Source organism: Phocoena phocoena, chromosome 3, assembly GCF_963924675.1.
Source record: "Phocoena phocoena chromosome 3, mPhoPho1.1, whole genome shotgun sequence".
Taxonomy (NCBI): domain Eukaryota; kingdom Metazoa; phylum Chordata; class Mammalia; order Artiodactyla; family Phocoenidae; genus Phocoena; species Phocoena phocoena.
In genome coordinates this window covers 76789699-76810714 of record NC_089221.1, presented here as the reverse complement: position 1 = coordinate 76810714, position 21016 = coordinate 76789699, and the positions used below count along the sequence as shown (strand labels likewise).

At 37.7% G+C, this 21016-nt stretch overlaps 1 protein-coding gene across 4 annotated transcripts in view; it reads left to right on the top strand.

The window, feature by feature from the left end:
- Nucleotides 1–21016, top strand: part of MCTP1 (multiple C2 and transmembrane domain containing 1) — a 533762-nt gene that overhangs the window by 427387 nt on the left and 85359 nt on the right. For 3 of the 4 annotated variants that reach the window (XM_065875060.1, XM_065875059.1, XM_065875058.1), the window contains one exon: nucleotides 12270–12389. The exons of the other annotated variant lie outside the window; for it this stretch is intronic. In XM_065875060.1, the coding sequence (XP_065731132.1) occupies nucleotides 12270–12389 (120 nt within the window). The remainder of the gene's footprint in view (nucleotides 1–12269; nucleotides 12390–21016) is intronic. 4 annotated transcript variants of the gene reach the window in all.

Genomic DNA, 21016 nt, shown 5'->3' with positions numbered 1-21016 from the left:
CTAATCAATGAATTTGGTAAAGTAGCAGGATACAAAATTAATACACAGAAATCTGTTGCATTCCTATACACTAATGATGAAAAATCTGAGAGAGGAATTAAGAAAACACTCCCATTTACCATGGCAACAAAAAGAATAAAATACCTAGGATAAACCTACCTAGGGAGACAAAGACCTGTATGCAGAAAATTATAAGACACTGATGAAAGAAATTAAAGATGATACAAACAGATGGAGAGATATACCATGTTCCTGGATTGGAAGAATCAACATTATGAAAATGACTATACTATCCAAAGCAATCTACAGATTCAATGCAATCCCTATGAAACTACCAATTGCATTTTTCACAGAATGAGAACAAAAATATTTCACAATTTGTATGGAAACACGAAAAAACCTGAATAGCCAAAGCAATCTTGAGAAAGAAAAATGGAGCTGGAGGAATCAGGCTCCTGGACTTCAGACTATACTACAAAGCTACAGTGATCAAGACAGTATGGTGCTGGCACAAAAGCAGACGTATAGATCAATGGAACAGGGTAGAAAGCCCAGAGATAAACCCACACACATATGGTCACCTTATCTTTGATAAAGGAGGCAAGAATATACAATGGAGAAAAGACAGCCTCTTCAATAAGTGGTGCTGGAAAAACTGGACAGCTACATGTAAAAGAATGAAATTAGAACACTCCCTAACACCATACACAAAAATAAACTCAAAATGGATTACAGACCTAAATGTAAGGCCAGACACTATACAACTCTTAGAGGAAAACATAGGCAGAACACTCTATGACATAAATCACAGCAAGTTCCTTTTGACCCACCTCCTAGAGAAAGGGAAATAAAAACAAAACTAAACAAATGGGTCCTAATGAAACTTAAAAGCTTTTGCACACAAAGGAAACCATAAATAAGACGAAAAAACAACCCTCAGAATGGGAGAAAATATTTGCAAATGAACCAACTGACAAAAGATTAATCTCCAAAATATACAGGCAGCTCATGAAGCTCAATATCAAAAAAACAAACAACCCAATCCAAAAATGGGTAGAAGACCTAACTAGACATTTCTCCAAAGAAGATATACAGATTGGCAGCACACACGTGAAAGGATGCTCAACATCACTAATCATTACAGAAACACAAATCAAAACTACAATGAGGTATCACCTCGCACCAGTCAGAATGGCCATCATCAAAAAATCTAGAAACAATAAATGCTGGAAAGGGTTTGGAGAAAAGGCAACCCTCTTGCACTATTGATGGGAATGTAAATTGATACAGCCACCATGGAGAACAGTATGGAGGTTCCTCAAAAAACTAAAAATAGAGCTACCATATGACCCAGCAATCCCACTACTGGGCATACACCGTGAGAAAACCATAATTCAAAAAGAGTCATGTACCACAATGTTCACTGCAGCTCTATTTACAATAGCCAGGACATGGAAGCAACCTCAGTGTCCATGGACAGATGAATGGATAAAGAAGATGTGACACATATATACAATGGAATATCAGTCAGCCATAAGGAGAAACAAAATTGAGTTATTTATAATGAGGTGGATGTACCTAGAGTCTGTCATACAGAGTGAAGTGAGTCAGAAAGAGAAAAACAAATACCATATGCTAACACATATATATGGAATCTAAAAAAAAAAAAAAATGACTCTGAAGAACCTAGGGGCAGGACAGGAATAAAGACACAGACATAGAGAATGGACTTGAGGACACAGGGAGGGGGAAGGGTAAGCTGGGATGAAGTGAGAGAGTGGCATGTATATATATATATACACTACCAGAGGTAAAGTAGATAGCTAGTGGGAAACAGTCGCATAGCACAGGCAGATCAGCTCGGTGCTTTGTGACTACCTAGAGGGGTGGGATAGGGAGGGTAGGAGGGAGACGCAAGAGGGAAGGGAAATGGGGATATATGTATACACATAGCTGATTCACTTTGTTATACAGCAGAAACTAACACACCATTGTAAAGCAATTATACTCCAATAAAGATGTTTAAAAAAGCAGGTTGCTTTTAAAGCCTGGCACAAATAGATACTGAAGGATTGTGTTTTGTGATGTTAGTGATAAAATCATATGCAAGATAACACTGATTTAGATAGAAGGTATTTGGATTTAAAAGTGAAAAAAATGTATGGACAGGAATTGACATTCTTAAAGCTGGTACTTCAGAACAAGATACTTTTATATCTAGGGGAATGAGAATGTTAAAAATTGTCAACATTTAAAAACCTAATTTTTTTCAACTCCAGACTTCACAAAATCTACAATGTATGCTAATGTCATTTACTAGCAATAATGACTTTCTCGAAAGATCTGGATTTTTCTTGCTCTGATTATTAGTAAAACATTTCAGTGCAACCCCTCATAAGTTTAATATTGGGTTGGCCAAAAAGCGTCTTCAGCTTTGAAGTAAAAATAAAAGACACATATTTCATTTTCACCAAGAACTTTATTGAACAACGTATTCACCGTTCCACTGCCTTCTGCCATTTTTCAGGCAAATTCGTAATGCCCTCTTCCCAAAACTTATCTTTTTGAGCAAAGAACTGTTCCAGGTGCCTTTTACAGTCTTCCAGGGAATTGAAATTTTTCCATTAAGAGAATTTTGTAAAGATTGAAATAAATGGAAATCCAAAGATGCAATGTCTGGTGAATACAGCGGTGAATCAGAACTTCCCAGCCAAGCTGTAACAGTTTTTGCCTGGTCATCAAAGAAACATGCGGTCTTGCGTTATCCTGATGGAAGATTATGCGTTTTCTGTTGACTGACTCTGGATGCTTTTCGTCAAGTGCTGCTTTCCGTTGGTCTAATTGGGTGCAGTACTTGTTGGAGTTAATGGTTTGGTTTTCCGTAAGGAGCTCATAATAGAGGACTCCCTTCCAATCCCACCATATACACAACATCACTTTCTTTGGATGAAGACCTGCCTTTGGTGTGATTGGTGGTGGTTCATTCCACTTGCCCCACAATCTCTTCCATTCCACATTATTGTACGATATCCACTTTTCATTACCCGTCACAATTTGTTTTAAAAACAGAACGTTTTCATTGCATTTCAGTGGAGAATCGCATGCAGAAATAAGGTCAGGAAGGTTTTTTTCTCTTAACTTATGTGGAACCCAAACATCAAAGCGAGGAACATAACCAAGCTGGTGCAAATCATTTTCGATGCTCTGGATATTTTGAGTATGTCGGCTATCCCCCATGTGGTATAACGTTGATTGTTCTCAATTAATGTCTCTATTTGATTGCTATCAACTTCAACTGGTCTACCCGACCATGGAGCACTATCCAGCGAGAAATCTCTAGCACAAAACTTTGCAGACCACTTTTGACATGCTTGATCAGTCACAGCACCTTCTCCATACACTGCACAAATCTTTTTTTTGCGTTTCAGTTGCCTTTTTACCTTTCTTGAAAAAATAAAGCATAATATGCCAAAAATGTTGCCTTTTTTCTTCCATATTCAATAATAAAATGGCTACACAAAAATTCACCAGTTTTGATAAGCTTTTTTTTAAATGCACGCCGGTATGACAGCTGTCACATACAATCTAACAAAATTGTTTCGAATGAAGTTAAAGACAACTAAGTGCTACTAGAGCCATCTTACGGAAAAAAACCGAACAAACCTTTTGGCCAACCCAATACTTATGGCTTCCTTCCAGCAAACCCCTTCCTCCCAGACCACACAGAAATCCCTCTAAGGAACACCATCCATCTTCTATAACTGCTCAAAGAACAATTATCATGTTGACTTATCTTGGAGTATTATTTTATAAAGTCTCTGTTATTTTTCAGAAACAATTTTAAATATGAAAAACAGGGCTTCCTGGTGGCGCAGTGGTTGAGAGTCCACCTGCCAATGCAGGGGACACGGGTTCGTGCCCCGGTCCGGGAGGATCCCACATGCCGCAGAGTGGCTGGGCCCGTGAGCCATGGCCGCTGAGCCTGCGCGTCCAGAGCCTGTGCTCCGCGACGGGAGAGGCCACAACAGTGAGAGGCCTGCGTACCGCAAAAAAACAAACAAAACAACAACAACAAAAAAAAGAAAAAAATGAAAAACATAAAATTGACATTACTTACATTGGTATAGTACTTTCTGATAATGCATTTTCATGTATATTACATAATTTGTTTCCCACAGCCTACTTGTGAAATAGACACATATTACCATTTCCATTTTATGGATAATAGACTAAAATAGAAGAGAATAACTGACCTGCCCAGGGTCTTATGATGATCATATAGCAGAAATGGAACTAAAAACACTTCTTCAGGCTCCTGGTCCAGACCATATTTTACTCTACCATACTGTCTCCTTGGAGAGAAAATAGGTATCAGTTAGCATTTGCTGTATAACAAACCACTCTATTAGTAGCGCAAAGCAACTACCAGTTATTTAGTAATGATTCTGTAGGTGAACAAGTTGGATCAGGCTCAGCTGGGTACTTCTTTTGTTCTCAGCTGGGCTCACTTATGCATCTCTGGTCAGCTTCTGGCCAGTTAGGCAACTTTGCTTCTGAATGCTGTCTGGCTTCCAACTGGGGCAATGGAGACAACTGTATCACATGTTTCTTATCATTCAGCAGACTAGACTGTGCTTGTTGACATGGGCTCAGGGTTTGAAGCATGCAGAGGGAAAAACCCAATGAGCAAGTGCTTTTTAAGCCTCTGTGTTCAGCATTTTTACAACTCCTCCCTCGGCCAAAACAAGTCCTATGTCTAATCTCAGTGTCATCTTGGGAGAGTATTTCAAAAAGCCTGGATACATGGAGATATTAACAAATTGGGGTCATTACTGCATGTAATCACTATAAGCTAAATATAAAAATACTGAAAATGGCACTCGCTTTATCATCTTTTCCTATTGTAGTTGACGTAGCTTTTTAAACACAGCTCTAATGCTTGAATCCACCCTATGGATTCTAGAGTGGAATAGGGAAAGTGATGAGCTATAAGAAGGGCCAAAAAAATTATATATAGTATGAGCCAATATATTCCTGCTTGTAATAATACCTAATGTTTATTGAGCATCTTACAAGCATCTTACAAGCACTAGGCTAATTCCATCTCAAATCTGTAAGTAGTATAGTTTTTAACTTTCAGATTATAAAATTAAGAGTAATCTAGTAATACATCACATAGATAGTGACTAGTAAGCTTGGATAAAAACATGGGCCTGATTCAAACTCTCAAGCTCTTTCTAGTGTGTCACACTGAAGCAGGTTTTTTAGGGATCCCATGATTGTGGCTAACAGTCCAAGGCAGATTGACAAAGAGCTTCTACCATCCAGGATAATGTGTAAAACTCACAATATCCTTTTTCTAATGAAGAAGGTTGTGTGTACTTCTAATATCCCATGAAGATTTTCTGATACAGAGTTTTAGTAGTAAATCACAACCATCTAGTAATTTGCAAAAAGGAAACCACCAAATTCTTGGAATAATTTTAGTTTCTAATGAGCAAGGCTAAATAATGTAGGGATAGATGTTTTGTTTGGAATGGGGTCATGGATTTTATGAAAGTAAAATAAAGATGGTCCAAGTTTTCTTATTAAAAGTGTTGGGGGGAGTGGGGGAAAAGGCAAGGAGAATGTGACAGAGAGAGAGAGAGGAAATATAAGGAAAGGATGTCATAGTGATGAAGTCAAAGGAAATTAAACACTGTACAAATGTGCAGGAGTCCTTATTACCTAGTTTAACCTGGAGAAATTCTAGAATCATCAGATCCTCTCTCCATGTCCCATGCAGGCAAAAAGGTTTCTGGATATATGGGTCGCAAAAAATCCTAGGCATTTTTGGGTTTATATATTTTTTTAATTGCTTTTTTGGTCCCATTTTAGCCCATTATGTCTCTTTTTTTCAAACCCCAAACTTATGAAAAGTGTGGTCAGGACCAAGGACAGATCCTGCATTGTCTTAGCCTTCCTGGAGTTTTTCTGAGCTTCCTTCTTTCTCCTGCTGCCCTGGTGAAACACTGAAGACCCATCCAGGAGTGTTTTGGTATTTTGTAGGATAAAGGAAAGGATCCCATCTTCATGCAAGTGGGCTCCAGGGAGAAAAGAAGCTTCAGTGTGGAGAGAATAAGCTAAAAAACCCCTTTCTCCCTCTGAGGGCTCTTTGTGGATCATCACCATTGACAAGTATTAGAATCATCACTAGTACTATAGAGAATAATTGCTTTTTTCTTAGTGATTCTTAGCAATATGAGCCCAGAGACCATGTCTTATCCTAATTTTGAACACCCAATATTGCATAGCACATAGGTGTTTAATAAATACCTTTTATTGTTAATCTGTGTTCATGCTCTTTTCCTTTTTTTAAATTGAGGTATAATTGACATATAACACTATATTAGTATCAGGTGTTCAACATAATGACTCAATATTTGTATACATTGTGAAGTGATCACCTGCAGTAAATCTAATTACCACCCCTCACCATACAGTTACAAGTATTTTTTTCTTATGATGAGGACTTTTCAGATTTATTCCTTTAGCAACTTTTAAATTTGCAGTACAGTATTATTGACTATAGTCATCATGCTGTACACAATATTCCTATGACTTGTTATTTTATAATTGGAAGTTTGTACCTTTTGACCCCCTTAGCCCATTTCACCCACCTCCCTCACTTCTGGCAACCACTAATCTGTTTTTTTTAATTATTTGTTTGTTTCATTTTTAGATGCCACATATATGTGAGATCATATGGTGTCTTTCTCTGACTTATTTCACTTAGCATAATTCACTTAGCATAATGCCCTCTATGTCCATCTTGGTTATTGCAAATGGCAAGATTCCATTCTTTTTATGGCTGAATAGTATTCCACTGTATATATGTCATAACTTCTTTATCCATTCATCCATTGATGGACACTTAGGTTGTTCCCATATCTTGGCTATTGTAAATAATGCTGCAATGAATGTGAGGGTGCATATATCTTTTTGAATTAGTATTTTCATTTTCTTCAGATAAATACCGAGAAGTGAATTGCTAGATCATATGGTAGGTCTGTTTTTAATTTCTTGAGGAACCTCCATACCGTCTTCCATAGTGGCTGTACCAATCTGCATTCCCACTAAGAGTGCATGAGGGATCCCTTTTTTCCACATTCTCACCAACACTTGCTATTTCTTGACTTTTTGATAATAGCCATTCTAACAGGTGTGAGGTGATATCTCAGTGTGGTTTTGATTTGCATTTCCCTGATGATTAAATGATTAGCATCTTTTCATGTGCCTGTTGGCCAACTTCTTTGGAAAAAATGTGCCTTCAGATCCTCTGCCCATTTTTAAATCAGTTTGCTTGGTTTTTGGCTATTGAGTTGTATGAGTTTTTATATATTTTGGATATTAACCCCTTATCAGATGTATAATTTACAAGTATTTTCTCCCATTCAGTAGATTGGCTTTTCATTTTGTCGATGATTTCCTTTGCTGTGCATAAGCTTTTTAGTTTGTTGAAGTCCTACTTGTTTATTTTGGCTTTTGTTGCCTTTGTTTTGGTAGTCAGATCCAAAAAAATCATAGCCAAGATCAATGTCAAGGAGATTATTGCCTATGTTTTCTGCTAGGAGTTTTATGGTTATAGATCTTACATTCAAGTCTTTAATCCATTTTGAGTTAATTTTTGTGTATGGTGTAAGTTTTATTCTTTTGCATGTGGCTGTCCAGTTTTCCCAACACCACTTATTGAAGAAACTTCCCTTTCCCACAAGAAGAGAAAATTACAGGCCAGTATCCCTGATGAACACAGATGAAAGAATTCTCAACAAAATATTAGCAAACTGAATTCAACAATACATTAAGAGGATCGTATACTATCATTAAGTGGGATTTATTCCAGGGATGCAAGGATGCTTCAATATCCGCAAATCAATCAACAGGATATACAACATTAATAAAATGAAGGATAATGTATAGCTGATTCACTTTGTTATAAAGCAGAAACTAACACACCATTGTAAAGCAATTATACCCCAATAAAGATGTTTAAAAAATAAATAAATAAATAAAATGAAGGATAAAAATCATATGATCATCTCAGTAAATGCAGAAAAAGCATTTGACAAAATTCAACATCCATTTATGATTAAAAAAACTCTCAACAAAGTGAGTATAGATGCAACATACCTCAGCATAACCAGGGCCATATATGATAAGTACACAGCTAACATCATGCTCAATAGTGAAAAACTGAAAGCTTTTCCTCTAAGGTCAGGAACAAGTCAAGGATGCCCACTTTGCGACTTTTATTTTACATAGTGTTGCAAGTCCTAGTCAGAGTAATTAAGCAAGAAGAAGAAAGAAAAGTCATCCAAATTGGAAAGGAAAAAGTAAAACTGTCACTATTTGTGGATGACATGGTTTTGTATATAGAAAACCCTAAAAACTCCACCAAAAAACTATTAGAACTAATAAATGAATTCAGTAAATTTGCGGGATACAAAGTCAATATACAAAAATCTATTGCATTTCTATACACTAACAATGTACTATCAGAAATAGAAATTAAGAAAACAATCCCATTTGCAGTTGCATCAAAAAAAATAAAATACTTAGTAATAAATTTAACCAAGAAAGTGAAATACCTATACACTAAAAACTACACGACAGTGATGAAAGAAATTGAACACAAAAGTAAATGGAAACGTATTCCTTGCTCACAGATTGAAAGAATTACTATTATTAAAATGTCCATATTACCCACGGCCATGTACAGATTCAATGCAATCCCTATCAAAATTCCAACAATATTTTTCACAGCAATAAGCAATCCTAAAATTTGTATGAAACCACAAAAGACACCAATAGCCAAAGCAATCTTGAGAAAGAAGAGCAAAACTGGAGGCATCATGCTCCCTGATTTCAAACTAAACTACAAAGCTATAGTAACCAAAACAGTATGGTATTGGCATAAAAACAGACACCTAGATTAATGGAACAGATTAGAGAGCCCATAAATAGGCTCATGCACATATGGTCAATTAATTTACAACAAAGTAGACAAGAATATATCATGCTGTTTCTTTTTTTGACCTTTTGAAATCTTCAATTAAATTTTGAGAAGAAAAATAAATGCTTTTGTATTTAGGGTTTATTCAAAGCTCTCTTGTTTGTTCATTTTTTAAAGATATTTTCAAGAGCAAGGGCTCTTTACTTAATTATCCAAATATTAGATTCTTAAAGAGCACATAATGGGGAAGGAGACTATTTTTCCACTATGAGAATTCATAAAGCTAATGCAATTTCTTTCTTTGTCTCTCTCTTCTATATCTTTTCCCATCCTGTGTTCTGGTGTTCATGTTGTTAGGGCATATTAAGACCATATGTATTCATAAGAAGTGTTCTGTCACTTCTGAGTGCTATATTTTAAGAAAGGTATTGATATATTGATTTGGATGTGGTAAGAGGATGTCCACAATGGAGAAGTGTCCAGAAACCATACCTTGTAACTGGTACTTTAAGCAATGAGTGATGTTGAACCTAGAGAAGAAAAAGACATGATAGGTGGATTGATTACTTGCAGAATTATCATATGAAAAGTTTATTTGGCGCAATACCTGGCCTACAACTAACACTAATACAGAAAGGAACAAGAAATTCATTCTGGGTAACACCAGGACTCTTAACACCAATGAGTGGCCATTACAAGGAGGAATATATTTGCTCAATAGGTTAAAAATCATTACAATTGGTGATATTTAGCAATGGAATAATCTGAGTCCCATCCATGAGACCAGAATACACTGAGTCACATGAATATCCTTGGAAAAGGCAACTATATAGGAAGGTCTAAGAGGAAAGACGGTTCATGACTGCATAACCAGAATGGATAGACAATTTTTCTAGAAGTACTAAGGTACTTCTTCTACCTTGTGTGCCTCAGGGAGAAATTCATTAGTGCTATCACAGGTTGTAATTCTGAATACATTTTCCAGATGTCACTTGGTTTTAAATAGTGGCTCTATAGGACTTTTACTAATGCAAATAATTAAGTAGACTTATGTTAAATGACTTGGGAACCCAGTATCCATTTATTCATTAATTCAGCAAATATATATTTATTAAGCACCTACTATGCCCCCAAGCACCATTCTATGCTCTGGGGATAGAACAGTGAGCAAAAAGAAAAAAAAAAATCCCTTCCTTTAAAGAGCTTATATTTTAATGATTGTCAAAGTTTTACAAATAAATATGTAAAGAATTAATATGGATTCTAGCAAAAAATAATTTTCTCTTTTATCTATGTTGATGTCTATCAAATTTGCCTTAAATCACTTCCTGAGTAAAAAATTATATTTTTTAAATACACTTTAATAGAATAATCATAGCCATCAGTTATAATTTGTATCATCTTTAAATATATTGTATATATTTCAAAAATTAAACAGAATATTTTCCTTTTCTAGAACTCTTTATAGTTTTCTGGTGAAAGAGAAGATATGGCTCATGTTCCACGCATTAACATATTTGAGATTTTTCTTATTCAGGAACTTGAATCTATGGTTACCATGTAATTCTGTACAAAATTCATTTCTTGGGTTACTAAACCATTATTTATGCTTTTTGGTGTCCATGTGGGTTATGAATATCAAAGAATTCAGTAAAATATACAGTCTTCAAATTTTAATATCACATTAAAAAAAATCCCTGATGGTACAGTAACATCATGAAGTCATTTTAAATATTAGAGAAAGGATGTTAGAGGGGATCAGATCTACAGATCTATGTTGAGGAATGAAAACACTGAGGGAGAGTGATTTTCTAAGGCCCAGAACCAGTCTTCTGGCCCGTGGGCCAGGCGTCCCTCTACCACTCCATACAGGTTCATTTTCTCTGCAATTTGAATAGGCTGTGGGCTTGGCTGAGGTTTGTTAAGAAGGCTGCAAACAGCCCATGCTGCTGTGCCTGATGTGAGTGTTCTTAGGGCACTGCTCCTAACCCTCCTGATCTGTCAAAGGCAGGATGTTTGCGTGACCCCAACCAGCTGGCTCAAATTCCCAATTATACTTTGGTTCAGCTAAAGCTTAGCAGGCAGATGACTTTCTAGTTTTCAGTATTAGAATATGTACTACCTGAGGACCTTAGTTAATAAATAGTTAACTTTCTCAATTTTGTAATGTACTGATATCATTTACACAATACTTTTTTTGAGCACTTACTGAGTACCAAGCAGTGTGTTATATCCTTAACACATTTCAACTGTTTAATTGTCACAGCCACCTCTCAGGTGGATACTCTTATCATCCCCATTTTACAGAAGAAGAAACTAAAGGGAGGATATATACCATGCCAGAGGTTATAGGACTAGTTAGCACCAAGGGTGGAATCTGGCTCTTAACTACCATCTGACTTAAATTACCTTAATTTGGCAGCAGGGGCCACAGACCCAGAGAATTTAGATGATCTGTGCAGGGTTATAAGAGGCTGGTGGGGAATGGGGATGAGTCACAGTTTATAACCATTGCTGGTTATTTTATGATGCAGATGCTCTTAAAATGGTTCCTTCTGCCAGCCTAGGTGAGTTCTTAAACTTACATTCCGCATACAATTTTAAAAATCATTTATATACTTAGAGAAGTAGGTAGTTTTAAAAGATGATAAAGGTAGACATTTAAAATTTTCCTTTGACCAAGTTACTCCATTTTTTTAATAGCTGTTTGATTTCTGTGGCAAGGCTGAATTTTTTACACTTGTTGGTAGCAGTTCTATTATTCATAATGTGAAATCTTGGGAGCTCTCTGGTGTAGACTTGGTATTTTCATCTGCCTATTCTGCTTGTTACATTGTATTATCCAAGTGAGATTTAAAAATAGTTTCTGATATTAAATGGTGATTCATCCTTTATCATTAAGGCAGATAGGCCAGTTATTTCTGACAATGTAGTGAAGTTCATTTTGCTGCCTTTCTTTTTTAAAACTTTATTTTGTCCAACCTAACAATAATTTCACTGGAGGAGAAAAATTTAAATTGCCTCATTGACAATGTAGTGATATCAGTTTTTCCTTCATAGAAATTAAACAAAGTAAAAATCTTAGTGACTTTCCAGGGGTCGGTTGTGCTTTTAGAAAAATGCCTAACAAGTTCTCAAGTTTTTGTTTTCAAGGCAAATCTTTCTATTCTGAAGCATTTAACTGTGTGCTTTTTTGAAGTGCAGTATGGATAAGAGAGTCCATTGAATGAAATTCAGAGTTGACTCATCTTTTTCTTCTTCCTTCTCTCTCCTCCAGCTCTTTCTCTTTGTTGTCTGGAACTTTGAGCTCTACATGATACCAATGGTTTTGTTGTTACTATTGACATGGAACTACTTCTTGATCATATCAGGGAAAGATAACAGGCAACGTGATACAGTAAGTCTCTACTTTCTCATTTGCATGTGTTTTTGTTCTTATTCCTAGTCTCTCCATCAAGATCAACATTGAATTCGGTTTTGCAAACCAGAAATTCTGTCTGTAAATACTCAAGTTTGGAGGAAAGTTTTATCAGTTCAAAACTAACAACTCTTTGGTCCTAACACAATAGAAAGTATTCACCTGTTTCTAGCATTACTCATTTTGGTAGGAACTAAAATGGAGAGCACACCAAAGAATGAGTTATGATTTTTAGGTGTAAGTCGGTTATTCCAAATGATTATTTCTTTTATGCTCCTTACTTGTTTTTATGTCTTAATGAATCCTGAGTTAAGACATAATATCACAAAATTATCTATGGTCAGACCAAACGAATGTATTTTATTTAAGACAGTTCTCTGTGGTCTGTCATTGGAGGGAAGGAAGACTTGATGGTTTTTGGCCTAGAAAAGTGCATCAAGTACCTTAATTCAGTGTTCATTCACTGAACAATAACAAGTACCCTTCTCTGCGTCAGGGGTGTATCAGGATACTGGCTCATGGATCAAGAGCTTTCAGTTAACCTAAGGAAAGTTATATTGCACTCACTTGCCCTCTCGGCATTTTTGAAAGTTTTTCGAATGTGTGAAACAACCTTTTCTCTCTCAAAGAGTTTTAGACTGAGAAGCAGAAGCTAGCAACATTATAATCAAGTTTGTTATTCTCCCACCAGTCCTCATTCCCCTTAGGCTATCTCAGTCACTACGCCCCTAGCAAACATACAGCTTGAAAAACTTTCCCATATGTAAATAAATGGGAGGGGAGTGTCTTACGCACATAGAACATTTGCAATTTTATAATTCTGTAGACAGCTGTTGAGAATAATTTAAGGGTTTGTCAAACATAAGGATCCCTTTGGCAGCTATTTGTCCACATCAGATTACACTGATTTTTTTTTTTTTTTTTTTTTTTTTTTGCCATTAAGGGCCTCCATTTGATTGATAATCAGGACTTTTGCCAACTATTGTGCCCATAATGACGCAGGAAACAGAGTTATTTGATCATAAGTTTAGTAGTGTTATATAATACTTTGTTATAATAGCATAATGATTGCACATATACATATGACATAAAAGAATTTTCTTTTTAAATAACTCAAGCAAAATATACTTTAAATGGTTACACAAGCAAAATAGACTTCTTCAAAATAATTTTATTTGTCATCAAAATAAAAGAAAAATCCAGATGCACAACCACCAAGTACCATGGCAAGGTTGCCAACAACGCACCACGTTTATTTCCCTATGTTATTTGATATATTTCTGTCTCTCTCATGAGATTATAAATTTGAGGTAGAGAACTGTTTATCTCTGTACTTGCCACCGTCTCTAGCACGTGTTTTGCAAATTAGAGGTGTTCAAACATTTTTTTGTAAAGTTTATCAAAGCAAACATGCGATTGCTATTAGAGATTTTAATGGTTAGGAAGCATCAACAGACAAGGCGTTGTTATTATTATTGGCAAGGATTTATGGATATATATTTAACTTGCACACTGACAGACAAGCCCCAAATGCCATAAGCCTTGGTGTCGTGGGGACTAATAGGCACTTTTTTCAATTAATCCAGGATGTTTTCTTTAAGAAGATAGGACTCTCTGAGCCAAGTCCTTTTTGTCCCATTTATTTCCAGGAGGTTGTCGAGAGAGAAGAAAATCTACTTTTAAAAAAAAAATTTAATTTATTTTTTATACAGCAGGTTCTTATTAGTTATCTATTTTATACATTTTAGTGTATATATGTCAATCCCACTCTCCCAATTCATCCCACAAAACTCTACTTTTCATTCAGTTGCCTTGAGACAAATATGCAAATAAGAATGTTTGCCAAAAAGTGGTAATTTAGTTTCAGGTCCTTAATCCTATGAGGGGGCTTATCTTCAATATTTAGTCATTGGTTTGAGTATTCTTAGTGTCAGGGGTGTATCAGGATACTGGATATCTTAGTAAAACATTCTGAAACGATAGACTTTGCTTGTTATTTTCTTCAGAATATACCTGCCTTGGCTGGAAAGGTACACTTTTGGAGGAAACATAATAATATATAATGTATCCCCTTGTACTTAAAATTCTCTGAGAATTTTTATAAGCCTGTTGAAAAGTTAACATATTATGTAAATTTTTCTACTGCCCTTTTCCCCCCAAAATATAACTCTGATATAGTACTTACAAATCCTTCCTTGTGGGCATATCTCTGACTGAATCCCCCTTTTAGCCATGGACAATATTTTATTCTCCAACACAGGCCACTGTGAAACATGCTACAGTCTAACTTTCATGGAATGCCAACTACACCCCATAACTCCCAGTGATTGCCTTTTATTTGCCCAAAACACACATATCCACATATTCTGTTCTTTCCAGGCACCAGAGCAGCAATCACAACGCTTCATTCAGCTTCTCATTCACTGGCTCAGCTGAGACCTTACGTAACTCTTAAATCCAATTTGTCTAATTACGTGTTTTCTGCCATACCCAGCTGTGCATTTGAAATGGTTGCTCCTTTTGAAAAGAAACCTGGGTTATACTTTGCTGGTTATAGATTACACACACACACACACACACACACACATATATTCACAAGCACATATATGTAAATTAAGAGAAGTGTTTGGAGGGGTTGCTATGCTGTGCCTGGCTACTTATCTACCGCGTAGTAGATAACCCTGGAAGAATGGTACTTTGCCCTAAGTCCTTATTGGTGTCCCCAAAACAATGCAGAATTTTTCAGCATGTGTGAAAACTTTAGGGAATCTCTGAAGTGCATTAATCACACCATTGGCTGATTCCAAATCAGGAAACTTTCTGTTTCAGGAAAAACAGGGGGCGTGGGAGGGCGGTGGATATTCTGTCGCACACAAAAAATCATCTGTACATTATTCAGCTGAGAAAGTTCAATTAGGATGAAAATTATAAAAGAAAAACAAATCAAAATAAACTTCAGGTTTGTGTAGCAAAAGAAAAAAGAAAATAATATTTCCATGGCATAAGAAGTTATAAGAGAAAAGGAAATAAATACTGTAAAAGATAAAAAGTACATAGTTGGGTAAAAATTCTGTCTTCAAAATATTGGTGGATAGTTGAGATTAATACTAAAATAAGAAAGGATTTCTTTGTCTGTTTATTGTTTATTAAGGAGACCATTTCCTTTTTGGAGACTTAAAGATCACAGGAACTGAAACCCCCAACCTTTTCCCCACCATGGTGCCTGTTCTAGTTTAATGAAAAAAATGAGATGTAATCCTTGCCAAGTAAGTTTTGCTGCATATAATGAGCTGAACCCGTTGAGGACAGGATAAGGGAACAGCCGTTCCTGAGTCTAATGCTGTAGACTTAGAGATGCACATGAGAAAGAGGTGTGGTTAGCAATGGTATTTCACCTCTGCTGTTTCTCAGTCAGACTTGTTAAAAATAAGCAATTCTAGATCTAAATCTATCTCTACTTGGACCATGACATTAAAATTTATAGCATAAGAATTGTTAGACTTTTCCAGAGAAAGCTGTTTAATACAAACTTCATTCGGAAATGTCTGTGGCATGAATGTCATACTTCTCTTGGTTTAAGCCGTCACTCCAGAACCAGGGGAAAATCACCCCTGCACTGCCCATTGGGCTCGTACCAACTATCCACATTACAGTTACTATAAACTGAGATTTTGTAAGAGTAGATGCCAGGCAGTGATCTTTACTTTGGAGTTAAACATTTTCGAATCCTCATTGCACCCTGGACGCTGTGTTAAGGACTTTCTTTTATCATGTCATTTAATTTTCCCCCAGGAGAGAGAAGATGATTGTGTCAGCCCAGCCCATGTGTTAGGGCCTCCTAAATCAGGTGACCGCCTGTTCTCTTCTCTGTGACAAGGAAGGGAACATACGTGGAAGAAGCATGGCTACAAGAGCCCTTCCTTGAGAGAGGGGAAATCAAATCTCAGAGGATGAAAGAAACAGGTTGACCAAAGAAACCAGAGCTCTATTATACTCACTGAGACAGGTATCATCATTACTACCTCACATACAGGGAAACAGGGTAGAGAGGTTAAATGGTTCCAAAGGCACACAGTTAGTTAGAAAGTGGCAGAGTGGGTGTTAGAATCTGTCAGTCTTTCTGAAGTTTGCACTCCTTATCACACCACTCAACTACATTTCCTCTTGAGGCTATATTTTGGTCCATCCCAGGTCTCCCTGGGTACCTTTTGAGCACATTTCTCCTTTAAGCTTCAGAATGGGCAGTAGTACTAACTCTATCTTTAAGCAAACAGATTGTTGGAAAACCCTCATTTTCCCCACTCAACCCCCATGTCCTCCTCACCTCTCATTCAGGAAAATGGAGCAACTTGAATGTATCAGGTATCCTGCTAAGCCTTCTGGAGACATAGTCTCCTTTAATTCTTCATAATAATTTTTTAAATTTATTATTTTTAACATCTTTACTGGAGTATAATTGCTTTACAGTGCTGTGTTAGTTTCTGCTTTACTTCATAATAATTATATCAAGTAAATGATTCTAAATGGTTTTATCCTCATTTTACAAAAGAGGAAATTCAGAATCAAAGAGAATGATGAATAACAAACTCCATAGAGTAAGTGGGGCGCAAACCCAGCTCTGCCCTATTCTGAAGCCTCAGGGTATTTCTGTGGTACACGTTTGGGCATGCCTTTACCAAGGGATCCACTTTCTGTTTGGAGCCTTACCTGGAATCCCAGGTATCCCCAGATTCCTTCCTGTGAGGTACCTGGTGACCTCTCAATAATGGGTACTGATCACCTGTTTGATCCCAGGTGACCCCGTTCATTTCAAAAAAACATTCATGACCGGGAGGACTACCTTCCATCCACCCAGGTGAGCATGGAAGAGTAAATCAAAGCTAAAAATCCTTCACATTAGTGAAGAAAATCTTTGAATATCTTTGACATTCAAAAATTCTTCAAGCAGTGCTTTTTAATTACATTTTAAAAGAGCATTCACTTTTACTGTCATGATATGCCTCCCACTTAACAATCTTAGTTGTCTAATCAATGGAGGCATTAAAAGACTGAAGAGTAGGCTAGATCAATGAAATCATTCTCTGACTCACGCTCTCACTGTGATACCAGTTGAGCCCAAATCTGTCTGATAAAATACTTCAGGAAATACTGAAATGTTTTGTTAGTTCCCTCACATGGCAAAGCCCTCCATGCTTCTTTTCCCCTTTAGAATAGCACTGACTATATTTGTTGTTGTTGGGGCTATTCCACTTAGGCCCAGAACATTGATGTCTAGAAATAAAGCTTGTAAGGAGAGAATTTCCTTTGCCACCATAAATGCTGTTGATTGGACAATTTAGGATCATCCACCAAAGAAACATCTGTTTGTTTGACCTGATTTCCTGTAAATCAAACTCATTTATTATTTTCTCAGCCAGTACTCTCAGTTCCAAAGAAGTCGTCCTGGTGGAATATTTGAATAAGTAGACTATTGAATAAGTGAAATATTCCTAACAGGATCTGGAAAGACTGGCCAAAGCTGAGCAGAGAGGAGTGGACTCCGTGCGAAAAGCACTTTTGGTGCGTGGTCAGACTCTTGGCACTTCCATAAGGGCTTTATCGTTCACAGAAAGTAGCGTAGATCAGAGCCTCCTGAGTTTGCATCTCAGTACCAAAAAAGACCATGTACTTGCTCTTAACAGAAGCAGCACTGAGTCATACAGCCTGTAAACACATCTAAAAATTGATGATCACTCTTTTCTTTTTCCTGCTTATTTCAACAAATTTTCTCAAACTTTTAAGAAGGTCACCAGCTTGCAAAAATGTGAGGAAGACCGTGAAAAGAACCAGACCTTTATTTTTCCAGCACGATCACAAGCATAAAGAGGTAGAAACCAACAGCCAATCAGATGTCAGTAGAAAATTTCATCCCTTGTGACCCTCTCAAATCTGTTCAACCACTTAGATGTGCCAGATTATTACTCAGTCTACAGACTGGTGCCCTGTACACTGATGACCATCACCTCATCAGGCTCTGGGCATACCCCAACAGGACTTCCACATTTTTTCCACTCTCCTCAAGTGCCCCACTCCCACCACCATGCTACATTCCCTCTCTCTCAGGTGACCAAGGCCTTCTGCGTTGCAAATTTTCCTCAAGCTCCAACCCCTGAAGCCCTCTGAATTTGTTCCCAGTTTAGAGTTGCCAGATTTAGCGAGGAAAAATACAGATGCCCAGTTAAATTGGGATTTCAGATAAACAACAGGAGATATTTATATAAAAATAATATTCATTATTTATCTAAATTCCAATTTAACTGGATGTCTTGTATTTTTCTGGCAACTTTCCCCCAAATCACAGCATGTATTCTTACCTCAAGACTTGTAGGAAGGTGATAGTTCTGAAACAAAATGCTGATTTTTTTCCCTCTGCTACTTTTGTCTTTCCGTAATATCTTCGAGCATGGCATAGAAGATTCCTCATGTGTATGCCCCACCCAAACCATATAGCTTCAGCTTTATCTCCCCTGTATTCCAGCAGGATTGTTCGTTTGTGTGTTTTTAGGTTTTGAGAATGGAATGTTTAATGAGCAAAAGGTGGAGATGGTGGGAAGAAGGGGGGAGGTACAGAAATGAACCAGACAGTGCCCCATTCTCTTTTATCATCTCTTTCACCCAGAAAGCAACCATTCACCACTTGGGAGAGCAGGAAAACAAAGCTCAGAGAGCTTATGCCACTTGCAAAGGCTCACACAGCACGGTGGGACTGGAACCCACTTCCAACTGGTTCCCAGGCCTGTGTTCTCTGCCTCTCCTCCAATGCACCCATTCCATAGGCCCAGGGTGGGCAAAGACTTGGTCCACATAACCCAACAGAAAGCAAAGAAGGAAGCAATGATGCTTCTCTCTTTGTATAATTGGGGAAACTGAGGTCTAGGATAAGGCAGTAACCTCTGCACTGGCAGTGAGTTTGTGTGGGTGGTGCCGTGTGGGACAGACGCGGTGGCCCAGGGAAGGGCAGTGCAGGCCTGGTCTTGAACTTAGTGGAGGTGCTCGTGCTGTGCCTGGGAGCCGCATGGGCACCGGAACAGACGTGCAGCAGGCCATCTGGCACGATGTGTGGCACTGTGCCAGGACAGGTGGCTGGAGCGCTTGAAGTCCTTGCTGCAGGTGCCAAACATCGAAGGGGTTGAGCTCAGAAGGCCTGCCCACAAAGAGGTGGGCACACTCCCTTGCGAGGGCCTGGCTCTCCTGGGGCACCTTGCTCTGGGACGAGCTGCACCGTGAACTTGGAGGAGACCCTGTGGGTGTTGATGAGCAGATGGGAGCCTAGGCGTGCGCAGGTCAAGGCCCCACAGTGGAAGAGGAGGTCAAGTAGTGGTCTTCTGCCATGGGGGAAGGGGGGCTTTGAGGGATGGGGTCTTGACATGGTCTTGACAGAGGAGGACCCAGGGTGGCTGGGACAGCTATGGCAGCAGCAGCAGTGTCTGGAGCCGAGTGTATTTGTAGTTTCCCAAATAGTCAATACACTCTCTCTATAGCTCTTACTCTTTTCTTAAAAAGAATATATGTTTGCAAATGTAAGGTGTAGTTCTTGCCTGTCATATATATTTTATTTTTTACGAGAATTGGATCACATTAAAGGTACTGTTAGCATACCTACTTTGAGTTTCCCTCAAATTACTGGGAAACAACATGCTTTTTAATGACTGAATAATTTTCACCATATGAATACTTTACTTTTTCTCAATTAAACACTCATTTTAGAAATGTTTGTTTCCAGTGTTTATGCCATCTCAAAGAATGTTGCAAAGAAACATCCTAAACAGATCTCTGAGCAGGTTGTCGGTAATGTCTTTTGACAAAGCCCTTGAAGGGGAATTTCTGGGTCAGAGTATATGCATTTTGAATATTTTTGGTAGTCAATACTGACTTGCCAGCCATTAAGGTTTTAATATTTTATATATATATGCCTGGGTAACCACAAGTTATCTTCATCATTTCTCCTGGCGAGCCATCTCTGACTTCCTGCCCATCCTCACCCACCCCTACACCTACCAACCCATCTCTACCATCATATACTCCAAGAGCTTAAGTGAACCCTCCCCTCTCAGTTCCCATATCCCCCTAGCTGTATTATAATAAAAAGCTCACCGGGGGTCTTCTTCACCTGCCCCAGACTGTTCTAACTGTATCTTCCATCTGTGTATCTAATCCCAGCACAGAACAGGATGTCTCAGATATAGCAGCACAGTAGTTGCTCAAAAAATGTTTAATGAATGAATACTAAGTATGTTAATCTGATTCTTTTTCCACATCAAAAATTGTCTAATTTTCATTCAACAAAAATGTATTGAACGTTTGCAGGCACTGTGCTAGCTGTTGTCCAAAGATGATTAAGACCTGGTCCCAGTATATCTATTATACTTCAATACAGATAAAAGAAAGGGAGAGGGAGAGAAAAAAAGACCTGGTCCTTGCCCATGACAGTTTGTGGTCTAGTGAGGGAAACAAACAACTAAGTGGAATACGTGGGTATAATAGGTGCAGTGATGGAGGTCTATACATGAAATGCAGAGCGTGTGGCCAAAAAACATTTAGATCATCCCAGATACGTGTGCGTGTGC